Source organism: Podarcis gaigeae (genome assembly GCF_964106915.1).
Source record: "Podarcis gaigeae genome assembly, chromosome: W".
NCBI classification, from domain to species: Eukaryota; Metazoa; Chordata; class Lepidosauria; order Squamata; family Lacertidae; genus Podarcis; species Podarcis gaigeae.
In genome coordinates this window covers 1730885-1753100 of record NC_139695.1, presented here as the reverse complement: position 1 = coordinate 1753100, position 22216 = coordinate 1730885, and the positions used below count along the sequence as shown (strand labels likewise).

Sequence of the window (22216 nt, the reverse complement as noted above, 5' to 3'; positions counted from 1 at the left end):
CTCACCCAGCACTTCCCTAAGTTTTATGAAGTCGGCTTTCTTAGAGTCAAGAAATTGAATCTTAGTATGCTTGGCTGCTCCTTTCCGCTGTATAGTAAACTTCAGAAGAGCATGATCACTCGCACCTAATGACCCTTCCACTTCTACCCCACTAACCAGGTCATCAACATTGGTTAGGACCAGATCTAAAATGCTCCTCTTGTTGCTTCTCCCACTAATCCATTAATCATTCCCCCGTGTCTCTTATTTAAGGATTTTTTCCTCCCACCACTAGGTCTGCATGCTGTTTGCTCCATTTGGTCTATGACATTTGGATGATCATCTTCATCAATTGATAGACTCCTACATACAGGAGCACTGTCTCCCTCCCCCACATTAGTCAGTTTAAAGCCCTCCTGATGAGGTTTCTGAGATTTTTAGCAAAAACATTCCTCCCAACCGTTGTGAGGTGCAGCCCATCGCTTGCCAGAAGTCCATCTTCAAGAAACTGCAGTCCGTGATGTAAGAATCCAAACCGTTCCTGTTTACACCATTTGCGGAGCCAGCTGTTCGCTTCCACTATTTTCCCCTCTCTCCCTGGGCCACGTCGTTCAACTGGGAGGACAGATGAGATGACAATTTGTGCATTTAATTGCTTCAATTTCCTGCCCAGAGCCTCGTAGTCTCTTTTGATCTTCTGGAGGCTATTGCTTGCAGTGTCATTGGTTCCCACATGAACCAAGAGGAAGGGGTATTTGTCAGTGGGTTTTATGATTCCTTGCAGTCGTTCAGTTACATCTTGGATCTTAGCTCCGGGGAGACAGCACACTTCCCGAGACATCTTGTCAGGCCCACAGATCACTGCTTCTGTTCCCCTCAGTAGGGAATCCCCTATCACCACTACACGCCTCCTGGTCGGTGTTCTTCCGTGAGCTGTCCGTTCCAAGGTCGCCTGCACATTCCCTGAGGACTGACTTTGCTGCTCGTCTTCATATACCTGATCGACTGTAATGAGGGAGAGATCCTCAAATGGAGTCTGCTCTTCGTCTTCCGTGCTAGGGGAAAGGACCTCAAAGTGATTGTGTATTTCTAAAAAATCAGAGCGAACCCTGGGCCTCCTACTTCTTTGAGTCATGTTTCTCCATATATCTGGCTCCTGTGTTGGTGAACTAGCCTCCTTCTCAGGGGAGTCCCCTGTCTCCTCCTTGGTGGAGACAGTGTGCTCTGTTGCTTCCAAGAAGAGCTCCAGCTCTCTAATTCTTTGGAGCGTAGCTACACGTTCCTCCAGTTGCTGGACTTTGCCTTTTAAGAGGGCAATCAACATGCAATTGCTGCAGGTAAAGCTGCCTGCAACCTTTGGCAAGATGGCAAACATTTCGCAGGAACCGCAGGCGACTGCAGCTGTTCCCTCACCCTCCATCTTGAGAATGTGTCGTTGGGGGTGACTACAGCGGTCCTCCATCATAAAAAGTGTGAAGACAGGACAAATAAATCCCCCCCCCCAAAAAACCCTAGGTCTCCCCCAACAAACGTTTGAGACTAGCTTCCCTAAATCTAAAAGATGGATCAAACTGCATGTGCCACTAGGCTTCAGCTGCTGCCCTGCAAGCTCTGATAAGCTCCTCCCACAGCTAATCACCTGCCTCAACAGAAACCCTGCCCCCTCTGACCTTTTGCACAGGGAGAGCAGCTAATCAGCCACAAGAAACACACACAAGAAAGCCCTTTTTGCACCTTCTTCAGCTGCTGCCCTGCAAGCTCTGGGTCAGCTTACTGCTTGGAACACTGCATGGGGGGGGGGGGGACCCAAGGATGACAGTTGCCAGGGTGGCGGGAATGGCGGTGGAGCCAAAAGGGAAGGTGCTACTCCAATATGCTGACCTGCAGGAGGTCTTCAGCGAGAAGGAGGCGGATAGACTACCCCCCCCATAGGCCCTTTGACTGCCAAATCAACCTACTCCCAGGGGCTCAGCTGCTGGTGGGTAAACTGTATGCCATGTCAGACAGGGAGATGCAGGAGCTGCGGGAATTTATTGACAAGAACCTGAAAAGAGGTTTCATAAGAGAATCAAAGGCGGTGGGGGGCAGTCCGGTGTTCTTGGTGGACAAAAAGGATACTAATCAGCCCAGATTAGTCGTAGATTTTAGGGCCCTAAACCAGGTATCAGAACCCGTGACCTTCCCAATGCCCAGGATTGACGACATTTTAACACGGGTGAGGCAGGCGAAATTTTTTACCAAGCTGGACCTCAGGGTGCATACAATTTGATCAGGATGAGGGAGGGAGACGAATGGAAAACCACCATGTTCACCCCCCTAGGAGCCTTCGAATACTTAGTTATGCCCTTCGGATTACAGTCCTGCTCCGCCTGCTTTCAAGCTTTCATGCACCACGTGTTGGGGTCCCTGCTGTACAAAAACTGCGTAGCCTTCTTGGACGACATCTTAATCTATTCTGACAATGAGAAGCAACATGTCAAATACGTCAGGGAAGTGCTAAAGAGACTGCAGAAGCACCAGTTGTGGGTCAAGCTGGGAAAATGCCAATTTCACACAAGGGAGGTCGAGTTTCTGGGGTACAAGTTGTCAGACAAGGGCCTAGCTATGGACCCCAGCAAGGTGCAGGCGGTACTGGAATGGAAGGCCCCCAAGACCCAGAAGGACGTGCAGAGGTTCCTAGGGTTCAGCAAATTCTACAGGAAGTTCATCAAGAACTTCACTCATTTAACAGCACCCATCACAGACTGTCTCAGGTGCAAAAAGAAGTTCGTCTGGACGGAAGGGGCCCAGCAATCCTTTGAAAGCCTGAAGAAAGCGTTCGCGTCGGTAGAGCAGCTCCTGCACGTGGATCTGGAGAAGCCCATGAGGCTAGAGACTGACGCGTCAGACCGGGCCATAGGAGCCGTACATTTGCAGCCAGGAACCCAGCAAGACTGGAGGCCGTGCGCCTTTTTCTCGAGGAAGCTGAACAAGTCGGAGCAGAACTACACGGTGTATGTTGGCATGCATATCTATGGTATGACAAGGTAAAGGTACATAAGGGTTTTAAAAACCATATTGTTAGGAAAGCATTGTATAATGTTTGGATTCGATATAAAGATTTGTTGGAAAGTAAAACCCCCAGGTGGTTGTCACCAATGGAAGCTAAGGCAGTGAAAAAACTTAACATGGACACCAATTGGTCAAAATACTGTGAAATTTTAGAACAAGATGGTGAAAAGCTTAAACTTAAGAGTTATGATAAGCTAAAGCATAAAGTTCGAGATTGGTTACATTATCATCAGATAAATGAGGTATTTAAGCAAGACAGGAAAGTAGGATTCCAGAAGGAGAGGTCGAAGTTAGAAATAGAACTGCTAGAACCCAATACTAAGAATCTGTCTAGAATGTATAACTTGCTGCTGAAATGGAATACACAGGAAGAAACGGTTAAATCAGCTATGATTAAATGGGCACAGGATATTGGTTATGACATCATGTTTGCTGACTGGGAGCAGTTATGGACCACTGGTATAAAATTTACGGCATGTAGTGCCCTTAAAGAGAATATAATGAAAATGATCTATAGGTGGTACATGACACCAGTCAAGCTTGCAAAGATCTATCATTTGCCCAATAACAAATGCTGGAAATGTAATGAGTCTGAAGGAACTTTTTACCACCTTTGGTGGACCTGCCCAAGGATTAAGGCCTACTGGGAAATGATCTATAATGAACTTAAGAAAGTCCTTAAGTGGACCTTTTCAAAGAAGCCGGAGGCTTTTCTCCTGGGTATGGTTGGCCAACTGGTACCAAAAAAGGATAGGACATTCTTTATGTATGCAACTACAGCGGCAAGAATTCTTTTGGCAAAGTATTGGAAGACGCAAGAACTACCCACTCTGGAAGAATGGCAGATGAAGGTGACTGAATTTATGGGACTGGCAGAGATGACCGGCAGAATCCGTGACCAGAGGAAAGAGACAGTGGAGGAGGATTGGAAAAAATTTAAATTATATCTTAAAAATTGTTGTAAGATTGTGGACTGTTAAGATGTCAGGGGATAAGAAACAGAGAATCACAGCTGTAAATAATAATGTTAAGAAATCTGAGAGAGATACAAATAGAAAAAAGGACTAAAGGGTTGCTGAAAAATTGCAAAACAAGGATGCAGTGTAAGGGAGGTATGGGGAAGTCACGCTTTTTGTGTTTTGTATGTCTATTTCTTTTCTCTTTTTGTGTGCGCTGTTGTTTTCTTTTTTCTGTTTTTTGTTGGCTGTGAAAATTAATAAAAATTATTTTTTTTAAAAAAGAACTACACGGTGTATGACCGCGAACTGCTAGCTATCTATGCAGCGTTTCGCCGATGGAGACATCTGTTAATAGGGGCGCGGCACAAGATCCAGGTTTGCACGGATCACAAGAACTTGGAGTACTGGAGGACTGTGCGAGTACTCAACCAGAGACAGATTCGATGGGCACAAGAGTTCTCCAAGTTTTCCTTCGAGATCCGGTATGTGCGGGGAGCGGAGAATGTTAGAGCCGATGCTCTTTCCCGGAAGCCGGAGTACATGGAAGGAGAGGGACCGCCGGAAGCCCGACACGTGTTCCCCGAGGACAAATGGGTGGGGGGGGGAGTGTTGGTTGGGAAACGAGAACTAGCCGGTCTCACCAGGGACGACGGGTTCGCCCAAACTAAGATCAGGGAACTACGGGAAGGAAGGGAAAACCAGGGAGAATTTGAGGAAAAGGAAGGGGTACTGTACTATAAGGGAGCGCTGTACGTACTGGGGGAGACATTGAGGGGAAGGGTACTCAAACAACTCCACGACAACCCAACAGCGGGGCACTTTGGTCAGCACAAGACCATGCTGCTTGTCACCAGGCAGTTCTGGTGGCCAAGGGTATGGGAAGATGTACGGGAGTACGTACGGGGGTGCGACCGCTGCCAGAGGGCAAAGGGGGAGAGGGCAGCCCCTGCAGGGTTACTGGAACCCTTACCCACGCCGGGAAGACCCTTGGAGGTGGTGTCCATTGATTTTATGACTAATTTGCCCAAATCAAGAGGGAAGACAGCAGTCATGGTAGTAGTCGACTTACTGACAAAAATGTGCCATTTCATAGCTTGCTCGCATGCGGTGACGGCAGAGGAAACGGCCAGATTGTTTGTGGATCACATATTCAGGTTGCATGGGACTCCCTCGAGGGTCATCTCAGATTGCGGGAAACAATTTACTTCAAGGTTCTGGAGGAAGCTCATGAGCTTGCTGCCGGTCGAGGTGGGGTTCTCGACGGCGAGACACCCGGAAACCAACGGACAAGCAGAACGAGCGAACAGTATACTCCAGCAATACCTACGCTGCTATGTCAGCGAGAGACAGAATGATTGGGTAGAGAAACTAGCGCTGGCTGAATTTGCATACAATAACGCTGAACACTGTTGGGATACTGCCAGGGAGACAAAGGCCATCACTGCCTCCACGCCGACTCTCGACGTCCATCGACCTCCCGTAGATACAGTATCAGCGATTAGCGACACGAGCTCCAAAAATAGATTGCCACATTCCTGGGCTGATGCACAATCTATCAGCAGAATCCACACAGCGAAAGTTGCACAGCAGGAGAGCATATTTACAAGTTTATTCAGCGTTGGTCAGAACAAAGAACAAACATGACCGCCTGCTAGCGTTTTCAGGCACCGAGAGAGAAAACGAAAGGAATAGCAAACATAGACATCCTGTGAACAGGAAATACGCAGACTCTGTGACACAGAAAAGCCTGCTCCCTTTTAAGGTGGAACGGAAATATCCTAAAATCCTCCACCTTTCCGTGTAACCTGTAGTCCCTGTGGTTCAACCCAATTGCAACCTCTGTACGTAAGCCTGAAGTTGTTCTCTGTTAACAACCTTAGACAACAGATCAGCAGGAATTTCATTTCCTGGCATGTAGGACACCTGAATGAGTCCTTTTTGAATACACTCTCTTGCACGATGTAGCTTAATCTGCAAGTACTTGGTTCTTTGCTTGCAACTCTCTGAGTTCAGCAAAGCCAAACAGGATCTATTGTCTTGATACACTTGTATAGGACATTTCACAGAAACCCCGATGTCCTTAAACAGTTGCATCAACCATTCACAATCCATGAGTGAAAATGACAGAGCATTGAGTTCTGCTTCACAGGAACTTAGGCTCACTGTTGTCTGCTTTTTGCACAACCAGTCAAACAGACAGTGGTTGTACATGTAGCATACTCCAGAAGTGCTTGTACCATCCGTGGTGTCACTTCCCAAACTAGCATCTGCAAAGATTTCAAGACCTCCAATCTTCTGACTGGTGAACCTCAGCCTGTAGTGCATAGTCCCTTTCAAATAGCGGGCTATGCGCTTCAGAGCTTTCCAATCCTGAACAGTAGGATTGTTAGCATGTCTGCTAAGCAGGTTAGTGCTTACAGCTATGTCAGGTCTTGAACATCTAGCAATGAAATTCAACTAGCCTAGAATACATCTGTGCAGCGTAGTGTCAGAAAACGCTTCAGCAGTACTATCTACCTGGTAACCTGTCACCATCGGTGTGTCTGCTGGGTTTGCATCAACCAAATTCAACCTGGTTAATACATCAGCAATTTTCTGTGTTTGGTGTACCAGAAAATTACCTGCTTGGTCCTTCTCCACCTGCAGAGAAAGATAGTTGGATACCTCACCAAGATTCTTCATGTCAAAGTGCTCCTTCAGCTGAGCAAGGGTGCTTTTGTAAAAAGCCTGATTCTTCCAAAACATCAGAAGATCATCAACAAAACATAAACAATACAGTTTGTTTTGCCCCTCCTCCTTGACAAACACACACGGATCAGCTTTGCCCTGGTGAAAACCTAGAGAAAGCAACGTCTCAGTGAGCTTTGTGTTCCAACACCTGGCACTCTGTTTGAGACCATATAAGGATTTCCGCAGTTTACAGACCATTCCCTTCTGTATCTGCATTCCATCAGGTGGAAGCATGTACAGCTCCTCCCCCAAAATCCCATACAAAAAAGCTGTATTAATGTCATGATGGGAAACATGCAGTTTCTCCTCTGCAGCTATCTTGAGCATCAGCTGAATGCTCTCATATTTGACAGTGGGTGAGTAGGTCTCGTGGTAATCCTGTCCTGGTACCTGTGAAAAACCTCTGGCAACCAATCTGGCTTTGTGTCTGACAACCTTGCCATTCTGGTCTGTCTTGGCCTTGAAGACCCATTTGCTGCCAACCAGTCTCATTCCTGGGTACCAGCTCCCAAGTTTGGTTCCTGTTCAAGGAATCAACTTCAGCCTTCATGGCATTTAGCTAAGGCTCAGCATCTTTAGAGGCAGTTACAGATAGGTAGCCGTGTTGGTCTGCCATAGTCAAAACAAAAAAAATTCCTTCCAGTAGCACCTTAAAGACCAACTAAGTTAGTTCTTGGTATGAGCTTTCGTGTGCATACACACTTCTTCAGATACCACTTCTTCTGAAGTGTGCATGCACACGAAAGCTCATACCAAGAACTAACTTAGTTGGTCTTTAAGGTGCTACTGGAAGGATTTTTTTTTGTTTCATCTTTAGAGGTTAACTCCTGAGCCTCTTTGAAACTTAAAGGTTCCCATACCTTCTCTGAGCTACTAAGAACAGCAGTTGCCGTCTTAGCAAACTCATCAGCAAATCTCTTTGGAGGTCTGCCTTTGGTCGCTCTTTCAGACCTGCGAACTAGACGCAAGTCTTCTGGACTCATCTCCTCCCTCTTAGGAGAAAAGTGACCAATGTATGAACAGTGGTTCCTCCAGTTCATTGTCAGACGCATCAGATGGTCTGACTGAGGCCTTTGCGCTCTTGTAGTCTGCTGTGTCATCACTGTCGCTGACACCAGCAGCAGCGCCACCAACTGAACTGGAATCCGAACTCTGATCATCACCATCATCATCATCATCCTCAGCTTTCTCAACATCATCTGGTTTGTGCACATCTTTTTTTTTATTTTTTAATTAAGAGTTTTGTTAGTACAATAGAGAAAAGACAGAATAAACAGATAATAGACAGAAAAAAGAACAAACATAAAATTTAACATCTTATAATACCCATCTTTTCTTCATCTTTTGGACTTCCTCACATCTCCCGCTCTTGCATTCCAATTTACAAAACTTTAGCCAGCAACTTATCACCTTGTTTCAATTCTTATTATACACATTTCCAATATTTTGTCCCTAACTTTGAATATTTTTATCTAGGTCTTAGGTTCCTAATTTTAACACAATGTTTATTCAAAATTTCTTTTTTTCTTGTAAAATTCACTCATTCTCATAATTTTATCAACTAACTCTATGGGCCCTGTTATTTTCAATTCTCTCATCCTTCTTAGCACTCATATAGTTTACAATGTTTTTGTAGATAGTCCTTAAATTTCTTCCAGTCCTCTTCCACAGCTTCCTGTCCCAGGTCTCGGATTCTGCCGGTCATTTCTGCAAGCTCCATGTAGTCCATCAGTTGCATCTGCCATTCCTCCAGCGTGGGCAAATCTTGAGTTTTCCAATATTTGGCGACGAGTATCCTTGCTGCTGTTGTTGCATACATAAATAGTGTTCGATCATTCTTTAACACCCTCTGGCCAACAATGCCCAAAAGGAAGGCCTCTGGTTTCTTGGGAAAGGTATACTTAAATACCTTTTTCAGCTCATTATATATCATTTCCCAGAAGGCCTTAACCTTAGGGCAAGTCCACCAGAGGTGAAAAAACGTTCCTTCAGTTTCCTTACATTTCCAACACTTGTTATCTGACAGGTGATATATTTTTGCTAGCTTGACTGGGGTCATGTACCACCTATATATCATTTTCATAATATTTTCTTTCAAGGCATTACATGCCGTAAACTTCATACCGGTGGTCCATAACTTTTCCCAGTCAGCAAACATGATATTATACCCAATGTCCTGTGCCCACTTTATCATAGCTGATTTAACCGTTTCATCCTGTGTATTCCACCTGAGCAGCAAGCTATACATTCTTGAAAGTAATTTAGTCTTAGGTTCTAGCAGTTCTGTTTCCAATTTCGATTTTTCCACCTGGAATCCTAACTTTTTATCCAATTTAAAAGCCTCTTTAATCTGAGCATAATGTAACAAAAAGCTAGGGTTCCAGGTGGAGAAATCGAAGTTGGAAACAGAATTGTTAGAACCAAAGACTAAGGTACTCTCAAGAATGTATAACTTGCTGTTAAAATGGGACACACAAGATGAAATGGTTAAATCAGCTATGATAAATTGGGCACAGGACATTGGGTATAATATCATGTTCGAGGACTGGGAAAGGTTGTGGACCACCGGGTTGAACTTCACTGCATGTAACGCTTTGAAGGAAAATGTAATGAAAATGATATATAGATGGTACATGACCCCAGTTAAACTTGCCAAGATATACCATTTGTCTGATAATAAATGTTGGAAATGTAAAGAAAAAGAAGGAACATTCTTTCACCTCTGGTGGACCTGCCCTAGGGTGAAGGCCTTCTGGGAAATGATATATAATGAGCTGAAAAAGGTATTTAAGTATACCTTCACTAAGAAACCAGAGGCCTTCCTTTTGGGCATTGTCGGTCAGAAGGTGTTAAAGAAGGACCGAACATTTTTCATGTACGCAACAACGGCAGCAAGGATACTCATCGCTAAGAATTGGAAAACTCAAGATCTACCCACGCTGGAAGAGTGGCAGATGCAACTGATGGACTATATGGAACTAGCTGAGATGACTGGCAGAATCCGAGACCTGGGAGAGGAGAGGGTCGAAGAAGATTGGAAGAAATTCAAGACTTATTTAAAAAAACATTGTAATTTGGTTGAATGTTAAGAAAGGATGCTAGATCATAAATAATTGTGCACCACTAAACTAGACGGAATTAAGATGATAAGTAAGTTTGAGGAAAAATTATAAACCTATTGGAGAACTAACAGATTATATTTAAATGAACCTGACACAAGAGTGTAAACAAGATGATAAATTGCGGGCAAGAATTGACAATGATGCAAATGGGAGCGGGAGGTGTGAGGGAGTCCAAAGATGTTAAGAAAGTATGTTATGATATATGTTATACTGTTTCTTTATCTTTGCATTTTTATTCAAAAATCTTAATAAAATATTTATAAAAAAATAATAATAATCTGAGCATAATGTAGCCAATCTCGCACTTTATCTTTTAGTTTCTCCAAACTCTGCAATCTCCAATTGTCTCCATCTCTTTCTAATATTTCCCAATACTTTGGACATTTGACCTCCATATTGGGTCTTTTCACTGCTTTAGCTTCCATAGGTGATAACCACCTCGGGGTCTTATTTTCTAATAAGTCTTTGTATTTTGTCCAGACATTAAACACTGCTTTCCTTACAATATGGTTCTTGAAATTCTTGTGAATCTTAACCTTGTCATACCACAGATATGCATGCCATCCAAAAGCATTATTAAATCCTTCCAAATCTAAAACATCAGTGTTTTCAAGAAGCAGCCAATCTTTCAGCCAGCAAAAAGCTGCTGATTCATAATACAACCTTAAGTCTGGCAGGGCAAACCCCCCCCCCTCTTTCTTTAGCATCAGTTAGTATTTTAAACTTAATTCTGGGCTTTTTGCCCTGCCAGACAAATTTAGAAATATCTTTTTGCCACCTCCAGAAACACTCCATTTTGTCCACAATCTGTAGAGTCTGGAAAAAAAACAGCATCCTTGGCAATACATTCATTTTTATAGCAGCAATTCGGCCCAACAAGGAAAGTTTCAATCTTGACTAACTTTCTAAGTCCCTCTTGATTTCTGACCAACACTTTTCATAATTGTCCTTAAATAAACTCAGATTCTTTGCTGTTATGTTCACCCCTATATATTTTACTTTTTTAACCACATTTAACTCTGTCTCTTTCTGAAACCTTTCTGACTCTGAAGTTGTCAATTTTTTTTCCAGTACCTTAGTTTTTTGTTTATTTAGTTTAAATCCCGCCACCCAACCAAAGTCTTGAATCAATTGTAATGCCCTTTTTGTACTAGATTCTGGCTCCTGTAAGGTCAAAACTAGGTCATCTGCAAAAGCCTTAAGTTTATATTGTTTCGCTCCGACCTGAATTCCTTCCACCAACCGGTCCCCTCTAATCATATTCAGGAGCACCTCCAGGACCGAAATAAATAACAGAGGGGAAATAGGACAACCTTGTCGTGTTCCTTTTTCAATTTTAAACTCTTCTGTCACCACATTGTTAACTATCAATTTGGCCTTTTGTTCTGAATAGATTGCATCTATCCCATTTTCAAATCCCCGTCCCACTCCCATCCCTTGCAAGTTTTTCTTCATAAACTTCCAAGAAATATTGTCAAAGGCCTTCTCCGCATCTATAAATATTAGCACTGCTCTTGTATTAATATTTGTTTGCAGAAGTTCTAAAATGTCAATAATATTCCTTGTGTTGGCAAACAAATGTCTTCCTGGGAGAAAGCCTGCCTGATCTTTATGGATCACATCACTTAAAACCTTTTTAAATCTGTTTGCTAAAATGTCTGCGAAGATTTTGTAATCCACATTAAGAAGGGAAATGGGACGGTAGTTCTTAAGTTGTGTCTTTTCCAATTCTGATTTAGGTATCAATGTGATGAAAGCTTCTTTCCACGTTTCCGGTGCTTTCTTCCCCTCCATAATCTCATTGCAAACCTCCATTAGTGGGTGTATCAAGTAATCTTTCAATGTTGGTTTGTGCACATCACCTTCATCCTCCTCTGGGTAAATCTGGAAAATTCCCACATTTCCCCTCCACTTAGAATTGTACTCAACACTCCTTGTGAACTTTATGGACTTAAAATCAGTCATCCATACCCTGTATGCACCTTTCTCGTCCTCCATGAACAAACCATGTGCCCCACGCTTCCCAAGCTTGTTGCTTTGTGGGGTGTGTACCCACATGTCAGAACCAAAGATTCTCATGTGCTTGGTGTTCGGTTTATTACCAAACATCTTCTCGTAGGGAGTGCAACCTATAGGTGATGACAGTCTGCAATTATAGGAATAAGTAAGCGTCGAAATAGCTTCCCCCCAAAACTTCTCAGGGAGGTTGGCATCATGCAACAAGGTTTTCAGGCCTTGAAGCAAAGTTTGCTTTGCTCGCTCAGCAAGTCCATTCATCCATGGCGATCTAGGCGTTGACAAGTCATGCTGGATTCCCCTCTCAGTCAGGAAAGCTTCAAACTGCTGAGAGGTGAACTCCCTGCCTCGATCAGTAAACAAACAGCCGATACGTTTTCCATGAACATTCTCCAACCAAGCACAGAATGCCTTGAACCTAGGAAACGCTTGTGATTTCTTCTCAAGCATAAACACATGAATGTACCTAGAAAAAGAATCAATTAGAACCATGAAGTACCTTGCTCCACCCAAAGAGGGCGCAAGTGGACCAACCAGGTCTGCGTGCACTAGCTGGTAGGGTTTGGAAGCCTGCCTGCTAGACTCCTTGCCTTTTGGAGCAACCATCACCTTGTTCTCTGCACAAGATACACATTTCATGTGATACTTACAAGGTTTGATGTTCAAACCTTCAACCAACCCAGGCATCTTGGCCAGCGCCTGCCAAGACATGTGACAAAATCTTCGATTTGCTTCATGAATGCATCCTGCATGAAGAACTTTGTTAGTTTGTGCAACACAACAAGAATCAACATTAGACACAACAGCATCGTCATCATAAGTTATACAGAATAAGCCATCCATAAACTTTGCATGCAAAATGTCCTCTTTGCCTTTCCTGATGACACAGACGCTCCTCTTGAAGGAAATCTCAAAACCACGCCCAGTCAGCTGTGGGACACTGAGCAAATTGTCCGCTGCACCTGGAACAAAAAGTACATCTCTGATGGTAGTGTGCAGACTTGCAAGTTTCACAGTCCCTTTTCCTGCAATTTGCAACGTCCTTCCATCAGCCAGGTGGATCTCTCCGTCTTGAGGTGTGAAGGAGATAAACAGGTGCCGGTCTTTTGAAACATGGCGGGTACACCCCGAATCAATAACAAACCTGGCCTTAGCCTTTGGAGCAGCTCTTCTGGCAAGCAAAACCTTGTTTTCCACCGGCGTGGGCTTTTGCTGCTTGCCCCCCTGCTCCTGGCCATTAAACTTGCCTTTAGCCTTTGGTGAAGCAGTGCCTGCTAACAAAGCCTTGTTTTCCACTGGCGTGGGCTCTTCACCCTCCCTCTGCTTCGGGCCATCTGCAGGCATCTTGCTCTGTTTACCTCTGGCCTTCCGGCCTCTGCAAAGACGATGACCTTGGCTCCCACGAGAAACAGAGCTCTCAGCTGCCGACTCCTTGGCTCCCCCTGGAGACTGGAATGCTGCCTGGGATGACATCACAGTCTGCTCCCCCTGCAACTTGCAACCGGTGCCCTCAGCATCCCTGCATTCATTCGCATTCTGGGAAACAGCCAGGACCTCCGATGCATTCACACTCTGGGCATTCAGACTCTGAGCTGGGATGACTGGCAGATGAGCTTTCTTCAAAGCATTCCACATCTGTCGTGCAGTCACGTTGTCAGCAAGCGTTTTAATTTCCTCCAGAGAGACGGACAAGACTATTATGTCTACAGCCGTCGAATTCTGAGCCTTCCATCTCTCTGTCAGAGGAACTGGAGGGGCCTCACACACAGTATGTCACACTCCAAATTGTCGCAGCAAGCTCTCACAGTACCTTGCCCAGGTATCATAATTGTGCCTGTTTAACTTTGGACACTTAGTGCCATCATCTGAGGCTTGGAAAAACTCCATTTCAGCCTTTTGCTTGAGCCGTGAGCCTTTTTGCCTTCAAAGACTTCTTATCTCGGCAGCTCATTAATCACGAAGCCTGCTTAGCTCGGCTCCCAGGCCAATTAGACCAGCCGGACATCAGAGACTTTTGCCGGCAAACAGAAAGGCCTTATTTTGCTTTTGCTTTTCCACACATACCTCAGCAGTCTGTCGCTGTCTTACTCTCCTGTAAGTGCCATGAATCTGGGCCCATAAGCTGTTGTTGGGATACTGCCAGGGAGACAAAGTCCATCACTGCCTCCACGCCGACTCCGGACTCCGGACGTCCATCGACCTCCCGTAGATACAGTATCAGCGATTAGCGACACGAGCTCCAGAAATAGATTGCCACATTCCTGGGCTGATGCACACTCTATCAGCAGAATTCACACAGCGAAAGTTGCACAGCAGGAGAGCATATTTACAAGTTTATTCAGCGTTGGTCAGAACAAAGAAAATCATGACCGCCTGCTAGCGTGTTCAGGAACCGAGAGAGAAAACGAATGCAATAGCAAACATAAACACCCTGTGAACAGGAAATACGCAGACTCTGACACAGAAAAGCCTGCTCCCTTTTAAGGTGGAACGGAAATATCCTAACAAACACGTGTCCACGGGAATGAGCCCGTTCATGGCTTCTTGACTGCGAGACACCCGGAAACCAACGGGCAAGCAGAAAGAGCGAACAGTATACTCCAGCAATACCTACGCTGCTACGTCAGCAAGAGACAGAACGATTGGGTAGAGAAATTAGTGCTGGCTGAATTTGCGTACAATAACGCTGAACATGTGTCCATGGGAATGAGCCCATTCATGGCCAATTATGGATGTCACACCAGTGCCTTCCCGGGGAGAGGGGAGGAAGGATGGAGTGTACCTGCGGCAGAGCAGTTTGTGGAAGAAATGGAGGCCTTGCACCAGCAACTCAAGATGAACTTGGAGCGGGCCAAGGAATTTTACAAGAGGCAGGCAGTCAAGCACCATCCGGAGGGGGAGGCCATACGGGTGGGAGACCGGGTGTGGTTGTCAACCCAAGGGTTACCCCTGAAGGGAGGGAGCAAGAAGTTGCAGCCAAAGCGGCTGGGACCTTTTGAGGTAACACAGCAGGTGAACCCTATGGCATTCAAGCTCAAGTTGCCTGACAGCATGAAGATACATCCGGTGTTCCATAGGTCCCTACTCTCACCGTACAGGGAGGGGCAGGAATTTCCGGGCCGGGAGGGAGGAGTCACCACCCACCCGTAGGTAGAGGAGAGGGAACACCACAACCAAGCCACGGAAATACTCGATTCCAGGTGGCGGGGGCGCAAGGTAGAGTACTTGGTCGCTTGAGAGGGAGAACCCCGGTCCGAAGGCACATGGCTTCCCGCGGAGGCAATCAATGATGGGTATCTAGTGGAAGAGTTCCACAGTCGGTTCCCACACAAACCAAAACCACCAGCGAGATTCTGGAAGGAGCAATTTGGCACCACCGACAACGAGGAGGAGTTCGAGGGTTTTCCTGACTCCGAAGAGGAGGGAGGAGAAGCGTTGGAGAGGGAGGATTCAGACTGGGAGGCCCACTCCGCGGGGAGAGATCAGAGAGGGTGGGAAGCGGGTTTTGAATCCTCTGAGGATGGCGACAGCTCCTTCCGAGGATTTCCTGCATCGTCGGCCGAGGACAGGGACGAAGTTGGATCCAGAGGTCGGGCCGGGGGTGGAGGGGGTTCTGGGGGAGAGATGGATGTCAGGGAACTGCCATCGGAACGAGAGGAGGAGGCGAGGCTCCACGACGATGCTGGAGAGGGAGAGAGGCAGGTCTCCTGTTGGGGAAGAAAATCAGCGCAACACCAGGGATGGAGGGGGGCCAATGGGGGAAGCAGAGAGCAGGCTCAGAGACTCTTCACTGGACACCAGCGGGGAGAGCACAGGTCCTCCGCTACCCACGCCCTCCCTGCGCAGAAGACTTCCGCGCAGGGAGAGTAGGAGGAGACTGGGCTTCAAACAACTTTTATGTTGGAAAAGGTTTAAGAAACGCCCACTGTCGGATTCTGCCAGCGACTGAACAGCCACGAAGTGAGGGGCTGTCCAGCCAGGAAAGGTTTAACCAGGCCACCTAGCCAGGAGTGGCGGCAACTTACGCACGAGCAACCCCATATAACCATTACACTTATTTTTCAGAAATCCATGCTGACTATTGGTAATCACAGCATTGCTTTCTAGGTGCTCACAGACTGTTTGCTTAATGATCTGCTCCAGAATCTTCCCTGGTATTGATGTCAGACTGACTGGGCGGTAATTATTTGGGTCCTCTCTTTCCCCCTTTTTGAAAATAGGGACAACATTTGCCCTCCTCCAGTCTGCTTGGACTTCGCCTGTTCTCCAGGAATTCTCAAAGATGACTGCCAGTGGTTCTGAGATCACATCTGCCAGTTTTTTTAATACTCTTGTGTGCAGTTCATCTGGCCCTGGAGACTTGAATACATCTAGACTAGCCAAGTATTCTTGTACTATCTCCTTAGTTATTCTGGGCTGTGTTTCCTCTGCTGAATCATTTGCTACAAATTCTATAGGTCGGGCATTGTTTTCTTTATCGGAGAAGACTGAGGCAAAGAAGGCATTGAGGAGTTCAGCCCTTTCTGTGTCCCCTGTTTGCATTTCACCATCTTCTCCTCTGAGTGACCCCACTGTTTCTTTGTTCTTCCTTTTGCTACAAGCCTTTTTTGTTGTTGCTTTTAACCTCTCTAGCAAGCCTGAGTTCATTCTGTGCTTTAGCTTTTCTGACTTTGTGTCTACACGTGCTGGCTATTTGTTTGAATTCCTCTTTGGTGGTTTCCCCCCTTTTCCATTTTTTGTACACATCCTTTTTTAATCCTAACTCAGTTAAAAGTTCTTTAGATAGCCACCCTGGCTTCTTTAGGCACCTTCCATGTTTCCGTCTCATTGGTATTGCCTGAAGTTGTGCTTTTACTATCTCCCTCTTAACAAACTCCCAGCCATCATGAACTCCCTTTCCTTTTAGTATTACTGTCCATGGGATCTCACCCAGCACTTCCCTAAGTTTTATGAAGTCGGCTTTCTTAGAGTCAAGAAATTGAATCTTAGTATGCTTGGCTGCTCCTTTCCGCTGTATAGTAAACTTCAGAAGAGCATGATCACTCGCACCTAATGACCCTTCCACTTCTACCCCACTAACCAGGTCATCAACATTGGTTAGGACCAGATCTAAAATGCTCCTCTTGTTGCTTCTCCCACTAATCCATTAATCATTCCCCCGTGTCTCTTATTTAAGGATTTTTTCCTCCCACCACTAGGTCTGCATGCTGTTTGCTCCATTTGGTCTATGACATTTGGATGATCATCTTCATCAATTGATAGACTCCTACATACAGGAGCACTGTCTCCCTCCCCCACATTAGTCAGTTTAAAGCCCTCCTGATGAGGTTTCTGAGATTTTTGGCAAAAACATTCCTCCCAACTGTTGTGAGGTGCAGCCCATCGCTTGCCAGAAGTCCATCTTCAAGAAACTGCAGTCCGTGATGTAAGAATCCAAACCGTTCCTGTTTACACCATTTGCGAAGCCAGCTGTTCGCTTCCACTATTTTCCCCTCTCTCCCTGGGCCACGTCATTCAACTGGGAGGACAGATGAGATGACAATTTGTGCATTTAATTGCTTCAATTTCCTGCCCAGAGCCTCGTAGTCTCTTTTGATCTTCTGGAGGCTATTGCTTGCAGTGTCATTGGTTCCCACATGAACCAAGAGGAAGGGGTATTTGTCAGTGGGTTTTATGATTCCTTGCAGTCGTTCAGTTACATCTTGGATCTTAGCTCCGGGGAGACAGCACACTTCCCGAGACATCTTGTCAGGCCCACAGATCACTGCTTCTGTTCCCCTCAGTAGGGAATCCCCTATCACCACTACACGCCTCCTGGTCGGTGTTCTTCCGTGAGCTGTCCGTTCCAAGGTCGCCTGCACATTCCCTGAGGACTGACTTTGCTGCTCGTCTTCATATACCTGATCGACTGTAATGAGGGAGAGATCCTCAAATGGAGTCTGCTCTTCGTCTTCCGTGCTAGGGGAAAGGACCTCAAAGTGATTGTGTATTTCTAAAAAATCAGAGCGAACCCTGGGCCTCCTACTTCTTTGAGTCATGTTTCTCCATATATCTGGCTCCTGTGTTGGTGAACTAGCCTCCTTCTCAGGGGAGTCCCCTGTCTCCTCCTTGGTGGAGACAGTGTGCTCTGTTGCTTCCAAGAAGAGCTCCAGCTCTCTAATTATTTGGAGCGTAGCTACACGTTCCTCCAGTTGCTGGACTTTGTCTTTTAAGAGGGCAATCAACATGCAATTGCTGCAGGTAAAGCTGCCTGCAACCTTTGGCAAGATGGCAAACATTTCGCAGGAACCGCAGGCGACTGCAGCTGTTCCCTCACCCTCCATCTTGAGAATGTGTCGTTGGGGGTGACTACAGCGGTCCTCCATCATAAAAAGTGTGAAGACAGGACAAATAAATCTCCCCCCCCCCAAAAAAAACCCTAGGTCTCCCCTAACAAACGTTTGAGACTAGCTCCCCTAAATCTAAAAGATGGAACAAACTGCCCTGCAAGCTCTGATAAGCTCCTCCCACAGCTAATCACCTACCTCAACAGAAACCCTGCCCCCTCTGACCTTTTGCACAGGGAGAGCAGCTAATCAGCCACAAGAAACACACACAAGAAAGCCCTTTTTGCACCTTCTTCAGCTGCTGCCCTGCAAGCTCTGGGTCAGCTTACTGCTTGGAACACTGCATGGGGGGGGGACCCAAGGATGACAGTTGCCAGGGTGGCGGGAATGGCGGTGGAGCCAAAAGGGAAGGTGCTACCCCAATATGCTGACCTGCAGGAGGTCTTCAGCGAGAAGGAGGCGGATAGACTACCCCCCCCCCATAGACCTTCCCAATGCCCAGGATTGACGACATTTTAACACGGGTGAGGCAGGCGAAATTTTTTACCAAGCTGGACCTCAGGGTGCATACTGACGGATTGCTGTAATGGTTCTAGGGGTTGCTCGTGTGTAAGTTGTCGCCACTCCTGGCTAGGTTGCCTGGTTGAACCCTTTCTGTCTGGACAGCCTCTCACCCGTGGCTGTCTCAATCGCTGGCAGAATCCGTCAGTGGGCGTTTCTTGAACTTCTTCCAGCAAAGAAGTTCTTTGACGCCAAGTCTCCTCCTACTCTCCCAGCGCGGAAGTCTACCCCAACAAACGTTTGAGACTAGCTCCCCTAAATCTAAAAGACGGATCAAACTGCGCACACCGCTAGGCGCACGCCGCTGCCCTGCAAGCTCTGATAAGCTCCTCCCACAGCTAATCACCTGCCTCAACAGAAACCCTGCCCCCTCTGACCTTTGCACAGGGAGAGCAGCTAATCAACCACAAAGAAACACACACACAAGAAAACCCTTTTAGCTCCTTCTTCAGCTGCAGCCCTGCAAGATCTGATAAGCTCCCCCCACAGCTAATCACCTGCCTCAACTTCTTTTTGTTGTTCTTTAGTCGTGTCCGACTCTTCGTGACCCCATGGACCAGAGAACGCCAGGCACCTCTGTCCTCCACTGCCTCCCGCAGTTTGGTCAAACTCATGCTGGTAACCTCGAAAACACTATCCAACCATCTCGTCCTCTGCCGTCCCCTTCTCCTTGTGCCCCCCATCTTTCCCAGCATCAGGGTCTTCTCCAGGGAGTCTTCTCTTCTCATGAGGTGGCCAAAGTACTGGAGCCTCAGCTTCACAATCTGTCCTTCCAGTGAGCACTCAGGGTTGATTTCCTTCAGTATGGAGAGGTTTGATCTTCTTGCAGTCCATGGGACTCTCAAGAGTCTCCTCCAGCACCATAATTCAAAAGCATCAATTCTTCGGCGATCAGCCTTCTTTATGGTCCAGCTCTCACTTCCATACATCACTACTGGGAAAACCATAGCTTTAACTATACGAACCTTTGTTGGCAAGGTGATGTCTCTACTTCTCAAGATGCTGTCTAGGCCTGTCATTGCCCTTCTCCCAAGAAGCAGGCGTCTTTTAATTTCGTGGCTGCTGTCACCATCTGCAGTGATCATTGAGCCCAAGAAAGTAAAATCTCTCACTACCTCCATTTCTTCCCCTTCTATTTTCCAGGAGGTGATGGGACCAGTGGCCATGATCTTCGTTTTTTTGATGTTGAGCTTCAGACCATATTTTGCGCTCTCCTCTTTCACCCTCATTAAAAGGTTCTTTAATTCCTCCTCACTTTCTGCCATCAAGGTTGTGTCATCTGCATATCTGAGGTTGTGGATATTTCTTCCGGCAATCTTAATTCCGGCTAGGGATTCATCCAGCCCAGCCTTTCGCATGATGAATTCTGCATATAAGTTAAATAAGCAGGGAGACAAAATACAGCCTTGTCGTACTCCTTTCCCAATTTTGAACCAATCAGTTGTTCCATATCCAGTTCTAACTGTAGCTTCTTGTCCCACATAGAGATTTCTCAGGAGACAGATGAGGTGATCTGGCACTCCCATTTCTTTAAGAACTTGCCATAGTTTGCCGTGGTCGACACAGTCAAAGGCTTTTGCATAGTCAATGAAGCAGAAGTAGATGTCTTTCTGGAACTCTCTAGCTTTCTCCATAATCCAGCGCATGGTTGCAATTTGGTCTCTGGTTCCTCTGCCTCTTCTAAATCCAGCTTGCACTTCTGGGAGTTCTCGGTCCACATACTGCTTGAGCCTTCCTTGTAGAATTTTAAGCATAACCTTGCTAGCGTGTGAAATGAGTGCAATTGTGCGGTAGTTGGAGCATTCTTTGGCACTGCCCTTCTTGGGGATTGGGATGTAGACTGATTTTCTCCAATCTTCTGGCCACTGCTGAGTTTTCCAAACTTGCTGGCATATTGAGTGTAGCACCTTAACAGCATCATCTTTTAAAATTTTAAATAGTTCAGCTGGAATACCATCACTTCCACTGGCCTTGTTATTTGCAGTGCTTTCTAAGGCCCATTTGACTTCACTTTCCAGGATGTCTGGCTCAAGGTCAGCAACCACACTACCTGGGGTATACGAGACATCCATTTCTTTCTGGTATAATTCCTCTGTGTATTCTTGCCACCTCTTCTTGATGTCTTCTGCTTCTGTTAGGTCCTTTCCACTTTTGTCCTTTATTATGGAAATCTTTGTACGAAATGTTCCTTTCATATCTCCAATTTTCTTGAACAGATCTCTGGTTCTTCCCATTCTATTGCTTTCCTCTATTTCTTTGCATTGCTCGTTTAAGAAGGTCTTCTTGTCTCTCCTTGCTATTCTTTGGAAATCTGCATTCAATTTCCTGTATCTTTCACCATCTCCCTCGCATTTTGCTTGCCTTCTCTCCCCCGCTATTTGTAAGGCCTCATTGGACAGCCACTTTGCTTTCTTGCATTTCCTTTTCATTGGGATGGTTTTCGTTGCTGCCTCCTGTATAATGTTACGAGCCTCCATCCATAGTTCTTCAGGCATTCTGTCCACCAAATCTAAATCCTTAAACCTGTTCCTCACTTCCACTGTGTATTCATAAGGGATTTGACTTAGATTGTATCTTACCGGCCCAGTGGTTTTTCCTACTTTCTTCAGTTTAAGCTTGAATTTTGCTATAAGAAGCTGATGATCTGAGCCACAGTCAGCTCCAGGTCTTGTTTTTGCTGACTGTATAGAGCTTCTCCATCTTTGGCTGCAGAGAATATAATCAATCTGATTTCGATGCTGCCCATCTGGTGATGTCCATGTGTAGAGTCGTCTCTTGTGTTGTTGGAAAAGCGTGTTTGTGATGACCAGCTTGTTCTCTTGACAGAACTCTATTAGCCTTTGCCCTGCTTCGTTTTGATCTCCAAGGCCAAACTTGCCAGTTGTTCCTTTTATCTCTTGACTCCCTACTTTAGCATTCCAATCCCCTATAATGAGAAGAACATCCTTCTTTGGTGTCAATTCTATAAGGTCTTGTAAGTCTTCATAGAATTGGTCAATTTCAGTTTCTTCAGCACAAGTAGTTGGTGAATAAACTTGGATTACTGTGATGTTAAAAGGTCTGCCTTGGATTCGTATCGAGATCATTCTATCATTTTTGAGATTGCATCCCAGTACAGCTTTCGCCACTCTTTTGTTGACTATGAGGGCCACTCCATTTCTTTTACGGGTTTCTTGCCCACAGTAGTAGATATGATGGTCATCCGAACTGAATTCACCCATTCCCGTCCATTTTAGTTCACTGATGCCCAGGATGTCAATATTTATTTTTGCCATCTCATTTTTGACCACCTCCAACTTACCCAGGTTCATGGTTCTTACATTCCAGGTTTCTATGCAATGTTTTTCTTTACAGCATTGGACTTTCCTTTCGCTTCCAGGCATATCCGCAACTGAGCGTCCTTTCGGCTTTGGCCCAGCCGCTTCATCAGCTCTGGATCTACTTGTACTTGCCCTCCACTCTTCCCCAGTAG

General features: G+C 45.8%; 1 protein-coding gene across 1 annotated transcript; it reads right to left on the bottom strand.

Annotated features, from left to right (window-relative positions):
* Window positions 1-237: 237 nt before the first annotated feature.
* On the bottom strand, window positions 238-19209 carry LOC310835954 (uncharacterized protein). The gene is made up of 2 exons (XM_083720920.1): window positions 19045-19209; window positions 238-1618 (listed from the first exon to the last, which is right to left on the bottom strand). Exon 2 carries the CDS (start codon window positions 1442-1444, stop codon window positions 380-382), a length of 1065 nt encoding a protein of 354 aa, XP_083577046.1. The 5' UTR covers window positions 1445-1618; window positions 19045-19209; the 3' UTR covers window positions 238-379.
* Between the last annotated feature and the right edge of the window lie 3007 nt (window positions 19210-22216).

Excerpts from the sequence above, each read along its gene's own strand:
- LOC310835954 (XM_083720920.1), bottom strand. The coding sequence starts at position 1,444 with ATGATGGAGGACCGCTGTAGTCACCCCCAACGACACATTCTCAAGATG.